At 35.7% G+C, this 19905-nt stretch overlaps 3 protein-coding genes across 4 annotated transcripts in view; 2 read left to right on the top strand and 1 right to left on the bottom strand.

The window, feature by feature from the left end:
* Positions 1-19905, top strand: part of LOC127881092 (zinc finger protein 181-like) — a 31636-nt gene that overhangs the window by 3393 nt on the left and 8338 nt on the right. For both annotated transcript variants that reach the window (XM_052428782.1, XM_052428783.1), the window contains exons 3-7: positions 11399-11534; positions 12306-14138; positions 14989-15153; positions 16383-16492; positions 17057-17260. In XM_052428782.1, coding sequence (XP_052284742.1) covers positions 11399-11534; positions 12306-14138; positions 14989-15153; positions 16383-16492; positions 17057-17260 — 2448 coding nt within the window. The remainder of the gene's footprint in view (positions 1-11398; positions 11535-12305; positions 14139-14988; positions 15154-16382; positions 16493-17056; positions 17261-19905) is intronic.
* Positions 315-3256, top strand: LOC127881093 (uncharacterized). Its single transcript, XM_052428785.1, has 4 exons — positions 315-604; positions 1086-1271; positions 1461-1587; positions 1951-3256. The coding sequence occupies exons 1-4, from the start codon at positions 315-317 to the stop codon at positions 3154-3156; spliced, it is 1809 nt and encodes a 602-aa protein (XP_052284745.1). The 3' UTR covers positions 3157-3256.
* Positions 3318-6507, bottom strand: LOC127881097 (uncharacterized). The gene is made up of 3 exons (XM_052428790.1): positions 6291-6507; positions 5633-5884; positions 3318-5209 (listed from the first exon to the last, which is right to left on the bottom strand). Exons 1-3 carry the CDS (start codon positions 6472-6474, stop codon positions 4188-4190), a joined length of 1458 nt encoding a protein of 485 aa, XP_052284750.1. The 5' UTR covers positions 6475-6507; the 3' UTR covers positions 3318-4187.

The raw sequence follows: 19905 nt of genomic DNA, 5'->3' as shown, positions 1-19905 counted from the left end.
AGTGAAAACATGTGAACAGTTTAGTTGTGATAAGACTTAATACTAAAGAAAGATAACCTGTGCATACTTTCTAATAGTTAACTCCCTTGTTAAACCTGCTGACTCATTTAGTTCACCTCTGGAATTTGTTAAACCCCTTAGTTTTAAAACACTTAAAGGGTAAATACTTCAAATTGCATATTTTTCTAGTATAATGACATTTTTTGCTATGTTGTAATTTCTTGTGTAAATAGGGGTCATTATGTTTACAAACAAAAGGCTCGCATCTCGCGCATGCGCAGTAAGCTGGTGGGCAAAAAAGACAACAATGAAAAATGGCTGACACGGCGTTGAAGACAATCGATCCATTATCACCGGATATACAGCTGTCAGATTACGTAAACAAATTGAACCCAGAGGCCAAACAACGATATGTTATAAAGTTAATGTATGATTATGGTCAGAACATCTTGCCTGACCCGTACAGTCTAAAGAATGGTTGGAAAGACGATCCTTCACTGTGGCCTGAATTCGACTACATTGACATCTGGGAATATCTAATTGAATCGCCGGGATCGTTTACCCGAGAGTCGTTGAAAGCATACAAGTCACTAGAAGCTTACAGGTATTGTCGTCATTACGGAAATATATTTGTGAATTATGAATCATTTGCAATGTTTTGTACTAATTATAACCTTAACAACTGAGTGGGTGGGGTAAAGCACATATTTTGAGTAAGACCTGTTTAACCCATTTAAGCCTAGTGGATTCTCCCATCCTTCTAAGTTGGATCAATTTATTTCCATAATTAGGGATGTCTAGTATATTTATTTCTATATTTAGAACAATTCTTTCAGAAACTCATTTAAGCAAACAGCGAAGACCCAGATGAGACGCTGCATCATGCGGCGTCTCATCTGGGTTTACGCCGTTTGCAATGTCCTTTTTTCAGGACGCAAGGCATGAACAGGTTAATAATTGTCCAACATTCCCTTCTTACTTATGGGATTATATGACCCTTTCATATATTTTATTGACTGTCTGTGTTATACCTGCTTTGAGACTGTTCATGACATTTGTAATAAATATATTTTGTACAATTGCAGGTTTGTGATCAGTGGTCATGTTCAGGTTGTTGAGTATCACAACATTGGTGACAACGTCCCATTCTGTGCCCTTCGTGCAAAGGTTATTCCATCACAAAGAGTGTCAGAGAAGCCACATCAGCCATGGGTGTATTTAGACAAACAATCTTCGGCTGTATTTTGTGCTCATTGCACATGTGTTGCCGGGTAAGTACAAGTGTAAATCTTGAAGATATGATAATTTTTAATTTATTTTTACATCTACTTGTTTATAAACCAACTTCATTTAAGAAGCAAGTGCACTAAGCGCTAACATCTGCACTTATCAGACAATAAATATCGTAAACTTTGTACGAGGAAAAAGAAATTAAAAAAAACATTTATTTCTATTTTCAGGCTTGGCGAAGTCTGCAGTCATGTGGCAGCGCTCCTCTTCAAAATGGACACTGCAGTGCGCTTAGGTCTGACATCCAAATCATCAACAAGTGATGCCTGTAAATGGAACAGAGCCTTTCGGAGAGAGGTATTTTGTTAGTTTTTTTTTTACTTGTTGCTTGACACAAGTCTTAATTAGTACATGCAAGATATACTGGAAATCGATATTCAAGCATATTTGTCTAGGATCAACCTTTTTGTTTATAAATAGAAATGACTGCCAACGTAATGTTTGTAGGCTGTTGCCAACTGATTCATTATTATGTATATTATTAGCTAATAATGCATTATTGTTAGTTATGTGCCACAGATGATAATATCACTCACAGACAAATTATTGTGTATATCATGCGCTGCTAATAGTTATTTATTATCTATTGTTATGAAGTACATTAACTATTATTGCTAAAGGGCAGATGACATTTCTACAGCTGTATAATTATTGTTTCAGCTTCAACCAATGACTGCTACAGAGCTACAACCCCTGATGAATGGAAGTAGGAGTAAGCCAGTGCCTTCGGTGATACCTTCTGGAAGGGACCAACTGCCAGATATTTCTACTTTGCAGTCCCTGCAGAAAGTCTGTCCAGAAGCAGTGTTCTTCACCACCATTCCGAAACTTGACCCTGAAGAAACAGAAACAGCTTCTGAAGGTGGGGAGTTTCAGGAGTGTATGCAGTCGCTCAGAGGGTTAAACAGAGAACATGGCACTCTCCCTGTTGACAATGAGTCATTGAGACGTATATGGAGTCATTATAAATGTAGTAAGGAGCAGGTGGACATGTTGGAGAAGGAGACTCGTGGACAGTCTGTTTGTCCACTATGGTTTGAGCACAGAAAAGGGCGGATAACTGGCACGAAAGCCCATGATGTTTTCGTCATGAAGGAATCGTCAAACACAGATAATCTGGTTAGGCTTATAACAGGAAGCAAATGTTACAATTTGTCTGGCAAAGCGGCGGTGAAATGGGGAAATACCAATGAAGAAAAGGCAAGACATGAGTATGCTCAACAGCAGAAGGGGAACCACCAGTATTTGAATGTCATGACTGCAGGTCTGCTGGTTCATCAACAGAAACCATTTATTGCAGTGTCAGTTGATGGGGTAGTAAAATGTGCCTGTTGCCCAAACAGACTGTTAGAGATCAAGTGCCCGTATAAACATAGAGAGAAAAAAATTCAAGACATTAAGGACAAAGACTTTTGTTTAAATGAGGAAGGTGAATTAAAACGCAGCCATAGATACTATACACAGATCCAGCTTCAAATGTATGTACATGATGTGCAATCATGTGACCTGTTTGTCTACACATCTGTTGATAGTGTAGTGGCAACTGTGTCACGGGATGATGACTTTTGTCAGAAACTAGTCAGCAAGTGTGAGGATTTTTTCTTTAAATTTGTGCTGCCAGAACTTGTATCGAGGAGGTTAGAAAAAACACCAAGCTCAGCATGTGAAGTGTCTTCCCAGAGCATCAAGACTTGTGACAATGAAGTTGCTTTATGGTGTCTGTGCCAAGAACCAGAGTATGGTCGTATGATAAAGTGTGAAAATGAGGACTGCCCTACTCAGTGGTTTCACTATGAATGTGTTAACATCAGAAGACGCCCCAGAGGAAAGTGGGTTTGTCCAGAGTGTTCTGACATTAAGGATTAAGATTATTGAACATTGTACTTCTGAGTACTTCTGAAGACTGAGTCATTTATTAAACCAAATGCAAGAGTAATAATTTTTTAATAAAAGTTAGTAAATATTTCTTGATGTTAAGATTCTTTTTAGGTTTTTATTCTTGTTTTCAAGTAGAACAGACAGGAAAGTAACATGTCGTCATTTTTTATTCAGAACTTATAATTACTTTGCACAAAGTAATACATGTAGTACATATCAAACCAATTCCATTTCATACATTGAAAAGTATCAAATGACATGTTTCTGAGAAACAAACTTAACAACACAAATATTTCTAAATGCAATTAAAGACAAGAATTCAGTATATTAATGAAAAAGTTTCACTGAAATTCTCTATTGAAAAATTATAACATAAAATGAGCCATGTTCTGAGAAACTGGGCATAATGCATGTGGGTAAATTGTATTCCCAGATTAGCCTGTGCAATCTGCACAGGCTTATTAGGGACGACACTTTCCGCTTTTATGACATTTTTCATTTCAATGAAGTCTCTACTTAGCAAATATCCAATTTAGGGGTAAGTGTCGTCCCTGATTAGCCTGTGCAGAGACTGCACAGGCTAATCCAGGACAACACTTAACTCACATGCATTATGCCCAGTTTTCCCAGAACGTGGCTCATATTATCAAATTTATGTTTACATAAGGATCTAAACCTAAACATTTATAATATTACAATGTAAGCATTTTCTATCTTCTCTTGTGATACGTATATTAACCTTCTACAATTTGTAAATCATGACAAGATGTTCTTAATTTTAATAGTCAAATTATATATTTGTTGATATTTATGTTATCAATATGTTTTCTGATTGCAGTCATTATTTGTGATTTGAGACATTGTTGGATCAATATGAGAAATATATTTTCACCTGAATAAGTGTATTTTTTTTATTTTCACTTCAATTTATGTACATTTTGTTACTTATAGTAAACACCACTGTCCATAAATGTCAATACATTTTCAACTGCTGCATGTATATTTCATTTTTCAAACATCTACTTCACTAATTTTGATTGAAAGTTGCAAATTGCAGCACAAATAGTGAGAACACTGTCAGAATGTGGCACCATACTTAATGACATCTGAGTACTCAAAATTTTAAAGTTTTTAAGTCTACCAATTGCTCGTTCAACATGGATTCGAACCCTGGCAATACTTCTGCTGGTCTCCACTTGTTGCTGGGTTAGTTGTGCCTGTCCTCGGGTAAAGGCAGGAATTGAAAGAAAGCAATTACGTGCTGCAATTTCCTCGCCTATCAGGAAACCCCTATCCGCTAATACCAAATCACCATATTCAAGCAAATCTAAGAAACCACTCCTCAATGTCACAACTTTGTCTGACGTCCGTCCTCCAAATGCTTTTGAAACGAATGATATAGAGCCCAATGGTGTTATTGCTACCAGGTACTTCAATGTATTATGATGTTTGTAATTAGACCATGTAGCTGCACGTGCCGTTAAATTCCCTGGTCGTTCAATGAAAATTTCCGTACAATCAATAATTGTCCTAGCGTTTCTGTACTTTGGCTTGAATACTTGGGGTAAAGTTCTAAGTACATCTTCTTTGTCCGGCCAATGAATCAAGAATTTCAATTTTTCAGCTAATATTGGAATTGTTCTATTTAGCACATTAGACACCGTTGATTCTGATATTCTAAATCTAATGGCAAGGTCAAAGTTTTGCAAATTCAGCTTGAATTTCATTAAAACAATAATGACTGCATCTGCCTGTGAGTTCAATGATGAGAAGTCTGGCAGAGCTGACTGCACAAAGGACACTATCCACAGCAATGTTGCTAAATTTGGCACACCAGTATAGAAACTGGTTCTCTTGTCAGACACAGACCTATCTTCCTGAAGAAAACTTATACCAAACGAACTCTGAACTTCGGTACGTAAAGAGGAGTTTTCTTCTTGGAGACGACCAAGTTCGTTGATCAGTAACCTCTCGTTTAATCTCGTTTCTGCAAGCTGAAGTCTGCAGTTCTCAAGCTCCTTCTTGATATGAAAGACATCAGCTGCAAATGATAACAAAACTATAAATTTTTAGCAAATATAGGATGGTCTCTTCAAATATATGTATCAAAACAATGCTGTTAATCTGCTTTCACATATTCAGCTGAAAAGCAGATGACAAATCTGAAGAACTATCTCTTTATGATTAAGTTGCATATAATCAATTTCTGCAATTCTTGTCAAGTGGTATATGGAAGGTATTGAATGCATGTACTTTTAATCCATCTCTTAAATTAATATTTGTGGCACATGAATTTGGTGTTGGGGAGTTTTTGTTTGATTCATCCTTGATAGCATTTTAATAGTTAAGACTGACAGTCTGTGGGTAATCAACTGTATACATGTTATCATCACTTCATCAATATTGGTCAATAAAAATCAAAGTCTTTATCTCCAACTTGATGTTCAAATATTTATGGACCTACTGTCATTGTTGCTGTCTCCGGGGGGACTATTTTCTATATCAGCATCACAATGTGTAGACAGATCGAGCAGAGTAGAAGCAGCAGACCGCCGTTCATTTTCATCAAGCTCCATGGCAAGCCTTTTTCTTCGCCTTGATGTTGCCCTTTCATAGCGTCCAACTTTAACAACAGGTGTTGATGTTGTCATTAATTCGTATCCCATGTTCAATGTTGGCACGTAATCGGGATCATCTTTGTTGTGGCTAGCACAGCCTGAAATGTAGATGATACATCGTTTGTGCTCATTAACAAATCAATAAGGCTAAGCAACCCTGAGCTTCAGAAGTGATATACACTGGTACTATAGTACACTTGTTGTCATTGGGTAAATATTTCTTGCTCAGTTAATAGTTAATAAACCAGTATCAAATGTTATTTTGAAAAAAATATCACAAGCTTGAAATATCTAAATTTCTCAAAACTCATTTAAAAATGGTTAGGAACATCCCGGTATAAAAACTACGGTATGGTGCCTTCAGTTTTCAGAAGTTTGGATAAAAATGTCATATACACTGACCTAAACAATTACAGACAAGATTATAATACTTTTATTTTGACAAAAAAACAACGACAACATGCGTGTCACAATAAAACTTCTTATTTAATAAAGCTCGCTTACCTGACAGAAAGTGATTTCCACAAACGCGATCTTGATTGTTTGGCTGCCAGTTTTTTCTGTTGATAGACGAGAGCCAATTATTTCTTCTTTCTTGGTCATTTTTGCTTGGGATACGATGCCACGAAAGTCGACTACCCTTTTCCCATCGATTTGTACAACCAACGACCACACAAGATTGGACCATTTCAAAAATATAATTGAAAGAATCTGAACATCAGTTGTACTGTTATGAAGGAAAACCAATATGGCGATTATCGGTCTTTTGCCCACCAGGTCATAATACACCAAATAGTTTCCCTATATAATTCAATGTAAAAGCGACAACTTTGAGCGAAAATAAATGCAACATTTTGCACATAGAGACCCCCATAACCATACCTTTTCTTAAAGGCCATTCTAAGCGGAATCGATTTATGCAATAAAAAAGATATGTCATGTACAATGCAAGAAAGAACTTGACACAAATCAAAATCGACTGTTTTTGCAACTTTTTTTTCGGCCGTTTCTTAGTGGAATGTAACCTTTTCTAGTGCAATGGTTTACTATAGTCTTCAAGTGTATCATATTTCAGGGATTCAGTAGTGAACACCTATTCATGCCCTACCATTATCTCCGCAAGATAACACCTGAATAATGGTAAAAAGTGTAAAACATGCCTTCCTGTCAACTATGATATTTTTTTAGAGAGTACAGCCCTACATGAAGCGATCATTTAGTGTATTGTAACCTATAAGACAACGTTTACTGTTAACATCGCGAAAAATAAGCACTTCTCGATACTTATAAACCTATTTTCTATGTGCATGCCAATTTTCAGACCGATCTTTCACGTAGAAATGCTTGAAAATGCATTTTATTATAACGCCTGATAAGCCATGTGGCTTTCGCGTTCGGAGCTTTGATTTATAACGGGCGTTCAGGCGTAAAACGATTACCCTAGATAATTACAATCGGTCAAAATACTGGAATATTGTTACAAGCTATGTAGAAAAAGAAGTAAACAACTATTAAAACGTGTTCATGAGCTCTTTCAGCACAAATTGTTGCGATTTGAGATGCTCAAGACGAGTTTTTGTACATTTTTTTCTTATTTTCCTCTGAAAACGTTTTTTTTTTTCTTAAAAACTCACGATGCTCCTAAAATTTGTGAAACAAACGCATTTTTTCCGTGAAATTTGCCAAAACGCATCATATCTCACTAAAAAAATGATGATTTTCTGTAAATACAGCTTCTTTGTGACTAGGCCTGGTTTTGCGTTTAGGTCATAATACACCAAATAGTTTCCCTATATAATTCAATGTAAAAGCGACAACTTTGAGCGAAAATAAATGCAACATTTTGCACATAGAGACCCCCATAACCATACCTTTTCTTAAAGGCCATTCTAAGCGGAATCGATTTATGCAATAAAAAAGATATGTCATGTACAATGCAAGAAAGAACTTGACACAAATCAAAATCGACTGTTTTTGCAACTTTTTTTTCGGCCGTTTCTTAGTGGAATGTAACCTTTTCTAGTGCAATGGTTTACTATAGTCTTCAAGTGTATCATATTTCAGGGATTCAGTAGTGAACACCTATTCATGCCCTACCATTATCTCCGCAAGATAACACCTGAATAATGGTAAAAAGTGTAAAACATGCCTTCCTGTCAACTATGATATTTTTTTAGAGAGTACAGCCCTACATGAAGCGATCATTTAGTGTATTGTAACCTATAATTGCCCACCAGCGCTGTTTACATTCTATTAGCAGGTGCGCGTGACGTCACGGTGGTGTTCCCTATATGTACTTGTTGTTTTGTCACATTTGTTATCAGTTTGTAGCAAATTAATCTATAATGGGAACTATAACTGATCTTTGAGAAAACCCCTACAGTGTTCCACAGAGTTATAGGACAAAGGCAGCATTTTCACCAAACACCTTATCATTAAGGGAGTAGTCCATAATGAATTGCTTGGCAATAAAACACTGGGGAGTAGAGTAATTTGATATCTGCTTGTGACCAGACAGCAGCTGCACTGTGTGTGAAGATTGTAACGGCTCTAGGAGAAGTGCCCCCCCGGAGAACTGCCCCCCCAAAGATTTTTCACTGGGCGGAGAACTGCCCCCTCACTGTTTTTGTATAGGGCGGAGAACTGCCCCCCTGCTGATTAATAAGGGGCGGAGAACTGCCCCCCTGTCAGAATTGATGACCCGGAGAAGTGCCCCCTAATTAAAGAAATAGCGGTGATATATAAAGCGAGTATTATAATGACAATAACGCCAGTAACTTTCTTGCTATTATGTATGGAAATTGAGTGAAATTTCAAAAGTAATATAAAGTTGTACAAGTACTAAAAGTTATAAAACGGCATAAAATACCTACCTCATGCATGGACGTCGTCACGTCGCCAACTTTATAATCACGTGATTTTCGTCAATGTGAACAAAGAAAAACAAATAACTTTTTGCTAATAAAAAGTTTTTGCGGCTGAATTATTTGATGTTTTCCCCGTAATAAAAACAAACAATTAGCATGCAATTTAATCCATCCTTATGCCAGCTGAAAACAATAATTTATTTGTTTGTTTTCGCCAATTACGGATTTGGACGGTTCAATATAATAAACCCGTATGCGGCTTTATTCAAAGCTAACAAGTTCTTAACAATTAAGGTCGGTGCGGTCTACCAATTAAAAGATTAAAAGATCGCGGTACTTATCGTTAACGGTAACAAGTTCTCTGCCTGCCTTATTAGCTGCTAATTAAAGCAACTGTTACCGATTTTGTTTGTTTGGCATGTCGACATGATCTGCTCAAAATGCAAACTGCGGACGACTCGACGGTCTGGCGATGCTACCGACGGATAAGGTGCTAGAAGACATGAATTAACTAAACAACATAAATAAATTGCTTATAAATTCAACTTCACTTCACTTTTTTCTTCAAGTCAGCTAAATTATTGCCTTTGCCTTGCCTATTAATTTACTTTTTTATATGTCAATTAACTTTTTTCCATGGGTCAATACTATCTTTATAATGTAAATTAATTCCGATGTAACTTTTCCTCCATAAGTACCGAGTTGCACGTCTATATTTAGCTGCAACACATTCCCAGTATTAACACGCACGCGTTTCCTGTGTGGATCTCGACTATGTTTCGCGCTCTTATTAAAACACGACTTTTACAAGGCATTCATGTATAGTGAGTGGTGCAGATGCGTACCAAGGGCCTTAAACAGTATTATCACATGCCTCTAGACAATTTGTGTTATTCAGTTCGATAAATGGTAATATACTTGTACTGAAATTAAATTGTTACCGGATAAAATGTGTACGGCGATAACGTAAAATTACCCGTAAGTATTGTTTTCACTACGTAACTAATAACTAATATGACACCGGGGGGCAGTTCTCCGCCCCTACAGATTTGATGGGGGGGGAAGATATCCGCCTACTAAATTCTGACAGGGGGGCAGTTCTCCGCCCCTACCGATTTGATGGGGGGCACCTCTCCGCCACCTTTAAAATAAGGGGGCAGTTCTCCGGGGGGGCACTTCTCCGGATACCGATTGTAACTGATAAGGAAGATGAAGTGTGCTGTTCAGTGTTTTAATTTTCTGAGATCATGATATTATCCATTTGCAAATAATCAGATGAGAATGAAACAAATTACATGTTAAAGGATAATCTACTTGCACAAAATGTTGAATTATTCACTATATATTCTTAAGAAAGTAATCAGGTCATAATTCTTTTTATTTTGTAAATTACAATTTAGCTACATATGAATTAATAATCAATAACAGAATACATATATTTGCAGTTTTAGATTATGATAATTGTATGCAAATGTATTTATGAATAAAGCATAAAATTTGAATCTGACTGAAAAATAACAGAATTAATTGATAAAGAGACTTTAAAATGAATCACTTTTCCAGTTTATATTTATATTTTACTGAAAACATAGATATGACTTTATTTTACTGAAGACATACATATGAATAGACATGGATATGAATAATCTCCTTACTCAATATTGGATTGTAATGAGTTCACATTATATAATGTTACTATTCCCTTCTGTTATATGATACAATATGTACAGAAAATGTATAAAAATGGTAAATATAACTGGTCTTATATTCATAACAATGACGGTTTGAGAAAATACACCTTCTTTTATATTTTTACATTCATTAAGGTATTTGCTACATATTTGTTCATTTTTAACGATGCTTAGATTCTTTAGACTTTGCTTTTACCTGTCCTTAATTCTCTGTCATTGTTCTTCATTTTTCTAGTTCTTAGAATAAAAGTTAGCTATTTTTGTTAAAGCTGCTTTGGTTTTCACTTATAGATCAATTCTTTGAGTGTATTCAGGCGTATCTGACTGGACGCCTTTAGTTAATTGAATTACAACCAGTCAGTGGTGTCATCCTGACCGGAAATAAGCGTTCTTTAATTAGACTCGATAAATATTTCCGTATTACATATGTGCTCACAAAGTTAATAACTCGTAAACGTCCCGTGACCGGTTCACTTGTGTAAGCGAACGAGACCGCAATACCACAGTTGTTTATAGTGAAACATTGTGAATAATTTTAGTCACATTTTTAGTTCAATCTGAATGACACTTGCTGATCTTCACACATGGTGACAATCTTTATGAGCATAATATTTTTTGCTCATGGTGAACTTTTGTGATCACCTTTTGCCATTTGTCTGTCTTCCGTTGTGCGTCATGAATATTTGCCTTGTTAACACTGTAGAGGCCACATTTATTTTTGGATCTTCATGAAACTTTGTCAGAAGATTTGCCCAATAATATCTTGGACGAGTTCAAAAATGGTTCCAGTCTGTTGAAAAACATGGTCGCCAGGGGGCCATTTGTTGTTCATTCTTCATGAAACTTGGTAAGAACATTTGTTCCATTGATATCTTGGGCTGCAAAGAACAGGTCATTTCTTTTTATCTCAGGTGAGCGACTTTAGGCCTTTCAGGCCCTCTTGTTTACTGAAAGTTCATATATAATATAAGACCTGTCCAACTTAAAGCATCACAAAAACTGAGAGTTTATCGAATCCTTACAGAATCCAGAGTGAATCTCTAAATACTTTCAGTTCCTGGAAAGGCTAAGAGAGTTACGAGAAGGCTGCCAGTTGTGTGACACCACAGTACATGTCCAAGGCGCGGAGTTTAGAGCCCACAGAGCTGTCTTAGCAGCCTGGAGCCCTAGACTGGCCACTGATATACTAGGTAAATATATGCTATGTATGGTATGACACCACAGTGCATGTCCAGGGGGCCGAGTTTAGAGCACACAGAGCTGTCCTGGCAGCCTGGAGCCCTAGACTGGCAACTGATATACTTGGTAAGTCTCCAGTTTAGGAAACATATTGTGTGAAAAAAGATAATCTTATATTTATTGAAATTATATTTCAGTGTATGAAGGCAGTTTGGATGCGGTTGTAGGGTTTGTCTTTGGGGGAGGTGTTGTTGTTGATGTTTAGGGTGGAGGGTATCAGCGATTTACTTTGTTTCTGTAATATGTCTAGAGACTGCCCCTGACTGTCAGAAAAGAAGACTTTTGAGTTACTCATGTCAAAGGTCAATGTAACAGTGCTGCTTATATCCGCAAATTGGATTCGACACGGAGAATGCTTTCACCTAAGATTGTATTTAATGGTTTGCATGTTAATTGGGAGATTTGCAGGTAACAGTCATAATAGCCTGTAATAGATAATGTGTTTCCATATCAAATCTGGTATGCTGGTTATACAGAAAAACTGGAAGAATATATGCTATCTTGGAGCTCAAGAGGTTCAAAGTTCAAGACTATGGAAATTGTTTCCGCAATATATCTTAAAAATGGGGATTTCTGGAGAACACAATATCATATAAATTAGTATGCTAGTTAGCCGTGACAATCAATTACTTACAATGACTATAATCAAGTGATGTGACTGTTTAATCTACAGAATTTACACGATCAGTGTTGAATTAGGTGTATTTTAATATTACTTTCAGGGAAGAGTCAATCTGCTGGTAAGATCTCCATATATGTGGATTACGCCCATTCCACAGCCTTCGCAGAGTGTCTTCAGTACATGTATTCAGGGGAGATAACTCCAGTGTTGGAACATATCGACCGCATTCTGCATCTGGGCAAGGTGCTCATGTTAGAATCACTGTGCAGAAAGTGTGAGGAATTTCTAGTCAGTCAATTGAAACTGGAGAATTTTGTTGACCTCTATTTCAAGGCCTTAAAGTTTGAACTGATCAATCTTCAAGAAACTGTCGCTGAATTTGTTAAATTTAATGTAACTTCTGTGATAGAGAATGATGTGTTGCTGAGACTTGAACCTCAGGACTTTAAAATATTTATTACCCATGGAAAAATGGCGAACATTTCACACGAGTTTAAGTTTTCGCTAATCATAGGCTGGGTGGGTCTAAAGGTGCTGGAACGTGACAAATACCTGCTACACTTGTTTGATCAGCTGTCCTGGTCTTCCAATGTTGGTGACCTACTGACCCAGATAACAATGACCCAGAATATCTTCACTACGAGCCACCTGTGCCTGTTCCAGTTACTGTATAGTCTTGTTATCTCTCAAGGTCATCCCCTCGGTCCTTTCGAGGAATTATATCCTGACCTTCATCTTATGTTCTCACACATGCTGACAGAACTTTCTCATCCGAAAGCGTTTCAGAATCCCACAAACTTTCCAATGGATGTTGTTCCTGTTGCTATCAGTGTCAGCATTGAGTCGGTGAACATTAGTTCTAAGCTGAAAGGTAAAGATGCTTGCATGAATACAGAGATAAGTTATTTTTCGGAAAGTGATGTTTTGCCAGTTGAAGTCGATGGGGAAAGTTTGGGGAAAATTGATGATGCTATATTTAATGATACTGAAAAGAAAAACAATTTGGCAGGTGTAAGCCTTAAAAAGCATAGAAGAAAAAGTTTGCCAAGGAAAATAAAAGTAGTGGAGAAGATTGGTGTGAAATTGAAAGACACAAAGTCAAAACGTTCAAGGAGGAGCAAAAAGACTACAACTAAAAAGGGAAAAAAGGTCACTAACAATAATGATCTAGTGAAAGATTTTGTTGACAGTCTACAAATGAAAGACTTGGAAGGGAACTCTGATGTTGTTGCTGAGACTATTGAAAATGCTGATTCTTTAGCTGCTGGTGTTTTGGAAGACACTGAAGATATACCTGAGGCTTTTGTTAACAGTGAAGTACCAATGTCTGATATACATGTAACCAGACCTGATAATGGTACGGCTCCTGCTATGAAAAGTGCTGCTGAATCAAGCAAGGCACAAAGCGTTGAGACTGAAAAAGTTCTTACAAATGAAAAGGAAAGCATTAAATTAAGCATAAATCTAAGCAAGAGGTCAAAAGTTCGTTCATCTGCGCTGAAAAAGTCCAGTAGAAACAGAACATTAAAAGGGGACAATAATAAATTAAAACAAACGCATACCGCTGGCAAAATGTCTTCCGGAAAATCTAAACAGACTTGTGCGTATGAAAACTGTTACTTTGTGTGTAGAAAACCAGAAATGTTGGAAAAACATATTGAACGTGTTCACATGACTAATGTTGAGCTGACATGCTATAAGTGTGACTACAAAACTAACGATATGAAGGCACTCTGCCTCCATGCAAAGTGTCACTATACGCAGGCTCCATACAACTGCGAGTTTACCGACTGCCAGGAACGCTTCATGCAGATCAGCTTTCTCATTCGCCACCACATGACTCACTTGAACGTGAAACCGTACCAGTGTGACATTTGCTTTAAACAGTTCACGGTCTACAATAGACTCTCTTGTCATAAGAAGTTACATGAAGGTAAACACACATTTATTCTTAATTGCAAAAATTGTTTGTTCTAACTCTCACGAAGGTTAACTTATCTTTATTCTTTTATTGAAAAATTGTTCTTCGTAAACCCAAATAATAGTGATAGTTCATGCTTTCAGCTGCAAAAAAAAATGTTGGATCAAAATTAATAATGTGGTCTTAATTGACTTGCAACTGTTTGTTTTTCTGTTGTTATAATTTGACTATAACATTTACTTATTTCTTTAAAATTCCTGTGTATTTGCAGTCCACCTTAATTGTTGTTTTTGCCAACAAGCAATGATAATTTTTTTTTTTTCTCAATACATGTTCAATACTTACCTGATTTTACATTCTTGAAGTGCAAATAATAATACAAAAATTACTTTGAGATCAATTTTAAGTTTTGTATCCGCTTGTTAGGCTATTTTATTTGTCTTTAAGAATCATATGATTGGCCAAATATTCTACACAGGCAAAGAGTTAATAGGCTAATTTAAATACTTTCCAACCAACTGATGTGATCACTTAGTTCACAGGCCTTTTCCTGATCACTTTGGGAAAAATTGCAATTTCAGGATTTGAATATTAATTGCACAAAAAGATAACTGATTGGGGAAAACTAATTTATCATAACTATTTATAATAATTCAAATTAGTAGAACAAAATCTTATTTATAATCGTATATACTTTGTTAGATGTAATTTAAACAAATTGGTATATAAGAATCCTGACACCTTTTTTTTCTATAAACAAAAATTGGGGGGGGATTGGGAAATTTACAATTTTGGTTTAGGAATGTGTCTGTTTAATAGATACCCTACTAAAAGGCTTGGAACATCATATTTGTAATGGCAGGTCGTCAGTACCAGTGTGACGTGTGTAACAAGCACTTCACAACGAAGGGTTGCATGCAGCAGCACAGGATGATTCACTTCAACAACAAGCCCTTCCTGTGTGATACCTGTGGCTTCTCCACCAAACATCAGTCCCATCTTATCTCGCACCAGAAAATACACACAGGTAGGTATTCTGTGTAGGGCCAAGTGCACTTCCTGTTTTTACATTCACACTTTACCACCTAGATACGCACATTCTGCATGTTTAGTCCCTTAGAAAATCAAATAGAATTTAAGGACAAACTAGTCTTGCAAAGTACTTTTACTCTTCAAATTAATGTGTCCAAACTTGCATGCATTGCTTCTTATGATATGAAGTTATACATGTTTCATTTTGTATTTTTGTGTGCAGCGTTTTTCTGTGTATAAAGTTGGTAATGGAAAAAAAGTACAAGTACCCCATTCCATATCCTATTTCTTTTCAGAAAAAATAAATAAAGAAAAGGAACTTTAAAAGATAAACTATTATGTTTCCCTTTTATTCAAGCCTCTATTGAACATTGTATTTAAAATCATTGACTGTTTATCTCTTTGGGAGGTAAATGTGTTTGCTGGCTCTGGTGGCTATCAATATGTTTCTGTTACAATTATAATATCTGGTGTACATCTCTTGTGAGAATGGGAACCAGCTGTATGGAATTTAATTTGGGCGACTGTCTACAGATATTGCAATTCATAGCAATAGTTCATGTAACACAGAAAATCCATTTACAAATCCAAAACAAATCAAATCCAAACATTTTCTAAATTTTTATTTTATTTTAGGATCTGATGACTTCAAATAAGAAAAAATGTTTCAGTTAAATAGCAAGCCTTTGTTTTCAACTATCCTTTAAGTACTGCCTATCGGTAGGTACGACATATCGATGTAATCCCAAACATGCAAAATATCTGCCACAGGACTTCTTAGTTCTAGGTCTGATTGTTTACAATTATTTCCCACAGTATAAAACACAAAATATTGGAGAAATGGCCTATCTACAGGTACATGCTGTATCTAGGTTACATTTGTATAGGAATTGTTAACAATTAAAAATGAGCCGTCTTGTTAATTGCCCCCTAACGGTGAAACCTGAGGGGACTTATGGTTTGCGCTCTGTCTGTCTGTCAGTCTGACCGTCCCACTTTTCTTGATCCTGCGAAAACTTAAGTCCTTCATATTTTTTAATGAAACTTAAAACATGGATAGATGGCAATATGGAGATTATGCACGTCATTTCATTTTGTTCCTACGTCAATAATTATGGTTGCTATAACAACAAATATATTTTTTTAATCTGACAATGATGGAGTTCACATGTAGGGGACCATATTGCTTGGCAATTTCTTGTTATATTATGTTTGTTGTTCCAGGGAACGTGTTGCGCTGCACATATCCTGAGTGCACATACACCACCCCAAAGCAGGGACACATGACCCAGCATATGAACTCACATCTAAACATCCGTAATCACATCTGTCAGGTAAGCTATGAACTCTCATAGCAAAATTCGTTATCACAACTCTTGGGTAGTCTTATGCATGTGTTTTAGAGAAAAAAAAGCTTAATAACAAAAGAAAACTTCAAGGGAGAAAAAAATTCTATCAGGGAGATAGAGAATATTCCTGCCTTGAAGTTTATTTCTGGGTATATTAATTTAAGTTTATTAACAAATCTACTATTTGGAATAGGTCTGTGAAATTTTATTAATAAAAAAGCAAACAAAGATTGTTTGTTACATCACTTTCGTCTGTATCATATTTAACAAATACACATCAGAGTTTAGAATCCTCTTCTACATTACAGTAAGTTTACTGATTCACTGAGTGGAAGACCTCATGAAATGACAAGACATTTCTTAATCTGAATCGTAAGGAATTATTGCAGATGCGTGGAAAGTAATCATTTGTGGTGTGAGAGAAAACTTGTCTAAACAACTCCATGTCACTCTTTCTCTTACAAGTATTAAATGCCCAAACTACAAATGTGTAACCAGCTCATCAAAATGTGCAATGATCCTATAAGAAATATCCCCATATTATTGCAGGTGTGTGGCAAGTCATTTGTGGTGCGAGGCAAGTTACTGCGCCACGAGAAGATCCACCTCAAGGACAAACTGTTCAAGTGCAAGCAGTGTGACTATCAGACCTCCCGCACCGACCGCATGAAGCTGCACATAGAAAGTCATGGCATCAAGTTCCGCAAGAAAAAATACAACATTCCCCGTGTGGAGGAGGAGGAGATATTACAGGTTGTTGCCTTTGGGGTCTAAAGTGCTATTACAACTTTGTATGAAATTGTTTTGTTGAAATCTGAGAATATTTTACCAAAAATGATAAGTCTATCATCGATTCTCATAAAATATTGAGTGATACAGCAACTCTTGATGAACTAAAGTTATATATAATATATCAGTTATATATAATATATCAGTTTTATATAATATATCAGTTTTATATAATATATCAGTTATATATGATATATCAGTTGTATAAATATATCAGTTATATATATTATGTATCAGTTATATATAATATATCAGTTATATATAATATATCACTTATATATAATAAATCAGTTATATATAAGATATCGGTTATATATAATATATCAGTTATATATAATATATCTGGTTTATATAATATATCAGGTATATAATATATATCAGTTATATAATATATATCAGTTATATATGTTTATATAATATATCAGGTATATATATCAGGTATATAATATATATCAGTTATATAATATATATCAGTTATATATAATATATCAGTTATATAAATATATCCGTTATATATAATATATCAGTTATATATAATATATCAGTTATATAAATATATCGGTTAAATATAATATATCAGTTATATAAATATATCAGTTATATATTATGCACTTCAACAACGTTATTTCGAAGTGTCGGGACCGTTAAAAAAACTTCGGATTAACGATAAACCGAAATAAACATTTGACATAACACTTCTTTGATTCTGTAAAAGTAAAACGTTTGGAATTCGTTGTGGGTTTCGGGCCCTTCTCCAGATTGCTCGACATTTTGTTGGTATAATAGTAACGTGGTTAACTTGTTTGTATCAGACATTTTGTAATGATTTTTGTTTAAAAGGTAGAGTTTATTAGTGTCGCACTGAAATGCGGCGACTCATATGTAATACGTTTTTTTTTTAGCTTATGGGAGGAGAAGTTATTTTACAGATCAATGTGTATATTTTTGTTGTCAGAATATATGGCATAGTGGTAATTTTTTATGTAAATTAGTGTAAATAAGTACTGCATTTGTGCCTATTACATTAACTACAGCATTTATTGCCAATAATGCAAAGCTAATTCTTTTAATTAATAATTGATCACAGGGACTGGGCAATAATAAAAGATCACAGGGACTGGGCAAATACGCAAACCGGTGAAACTTTCTGGTTTTGTATAAAAACAAAACATAATCAAAATATATTTACTTTGTGGTTTTTCTAACAATAGCGCAGACTTTTGCTTTTCGAGTTTTGGTTAATGCGTATTTTCTTCAATTTTACAAGACGACAGCGATTACAGGGTTTATTGCTTTATTGATAACCGTAACACTACTGTCACTTATTAATATCTTAGTTAGAAGGTGATTTTTCAAGCGGTTCCGTAGTGTAGTGGTTACACGCTCGCTTCACATGTGAGAGGCCCAAGGTTCGAGCCCCAGTAGAATCAAGTTATTTTATTTGTGTTCTATGTTACCTTTTTGTATTGATGTAGACATTTTAGTTTAAATAAATATGCTGTTTTGTTGTAACCATTTTTATGCCCCCCTTCGAAGAAGAGGGGGTATATTGCTTTGCACATGTCTGTCAGTCTGTCAGTCCGTCCACTAGGTGGTTTCCGGATGATAACTCAAGAACGCTTGGGCCTAGGATCATGAAACTTTATAGGTATATTGATCATGACTCGCAGATGACCCCTATTGATTTTCAGGTCACTAGGTCAAAGGTCAAGGTCACAGTGACCCGAAATAGTAAAATGGTTTCCGGATGATAACTCAAGAACGCTTAGGCCTAGGATCATGAAACTTGATAGGTAGATTGATCATGACTCGCAGATGACCCCTTTTGATTTTCAGGTCACTAGGTCAAAGGTCAAGGTCACGGTGACCCAAAATAGTAAAATGTTTTCCGTATGATAACTCAAGAACGCTTATGGCTAGGATCATGAAACTTCATAGGTACATTGATCATGACTGGCAGATGACCCTTATTGATTTTCAGGTCAAAGGTCAAGGTCACAGTGACAAAAAACATATTCACACAATGGCTGTCACTACAATGGAGATCCCATATGGGGGGCATGCATGTTTTACAAACAGCCCTTGTTTGTTTTTATTATGCCCATGAAATATATGTGTGAGAGGGTGGGGGGGGGTTCGTAAATACATTTAAACTTTTACAGTGTTTTGCATTAATGAAAACTGCACATGGATGCCAGTAAAAAAAGGAAACAAATGTACATTTGTAAATAAAATGAACTATGAAATATTTGGGGGTCACAACACAAAATCATAGATAATGGTTATTTGGGGGTTATAACACAAAATCATAGATAATGGTTATACCAGTATCTTTTTCTATTTTGTTTAAAATAATCAACCAATATATTAATATTTACAGTAGAAAAAATTCTTTCCATGTTACTTCATTGAGTGCCTTTTACTCTGAAATTCCTGACGCCCTTTGATGCTTTGCATCAATACTTATATTATATATGATGCATTTCATTTGACAACATTTACTCAGACCTAACGTGACACGTTTGTTGATTATTGAAGATGCAAAACTACATACATAGTAATTGTTGGCTTTTGACAACATTATACAATTAACACGCTACGCGCAGACG

The sequence above is a fragment of the Dreissena polymorpha genome, chromosome 5 (genome assembly GCF_020536995.1).
Source record: "Dreissena polymorpha isolate Duluth1 chromosome 5, UMN_Dpol_1.0, whole genome shotgun sequence".
Lineage (NCBI taxonomy): Eukaryota > Metazoa > Mollusca > Bivalvia > Myida > Dreissenidae > Dreissena > Dreissena polymorpha.
Note: the sequence above shows the minus strand (reverse complement) of the source record. Positions and strands in the feature narration are given on the sequence as shown.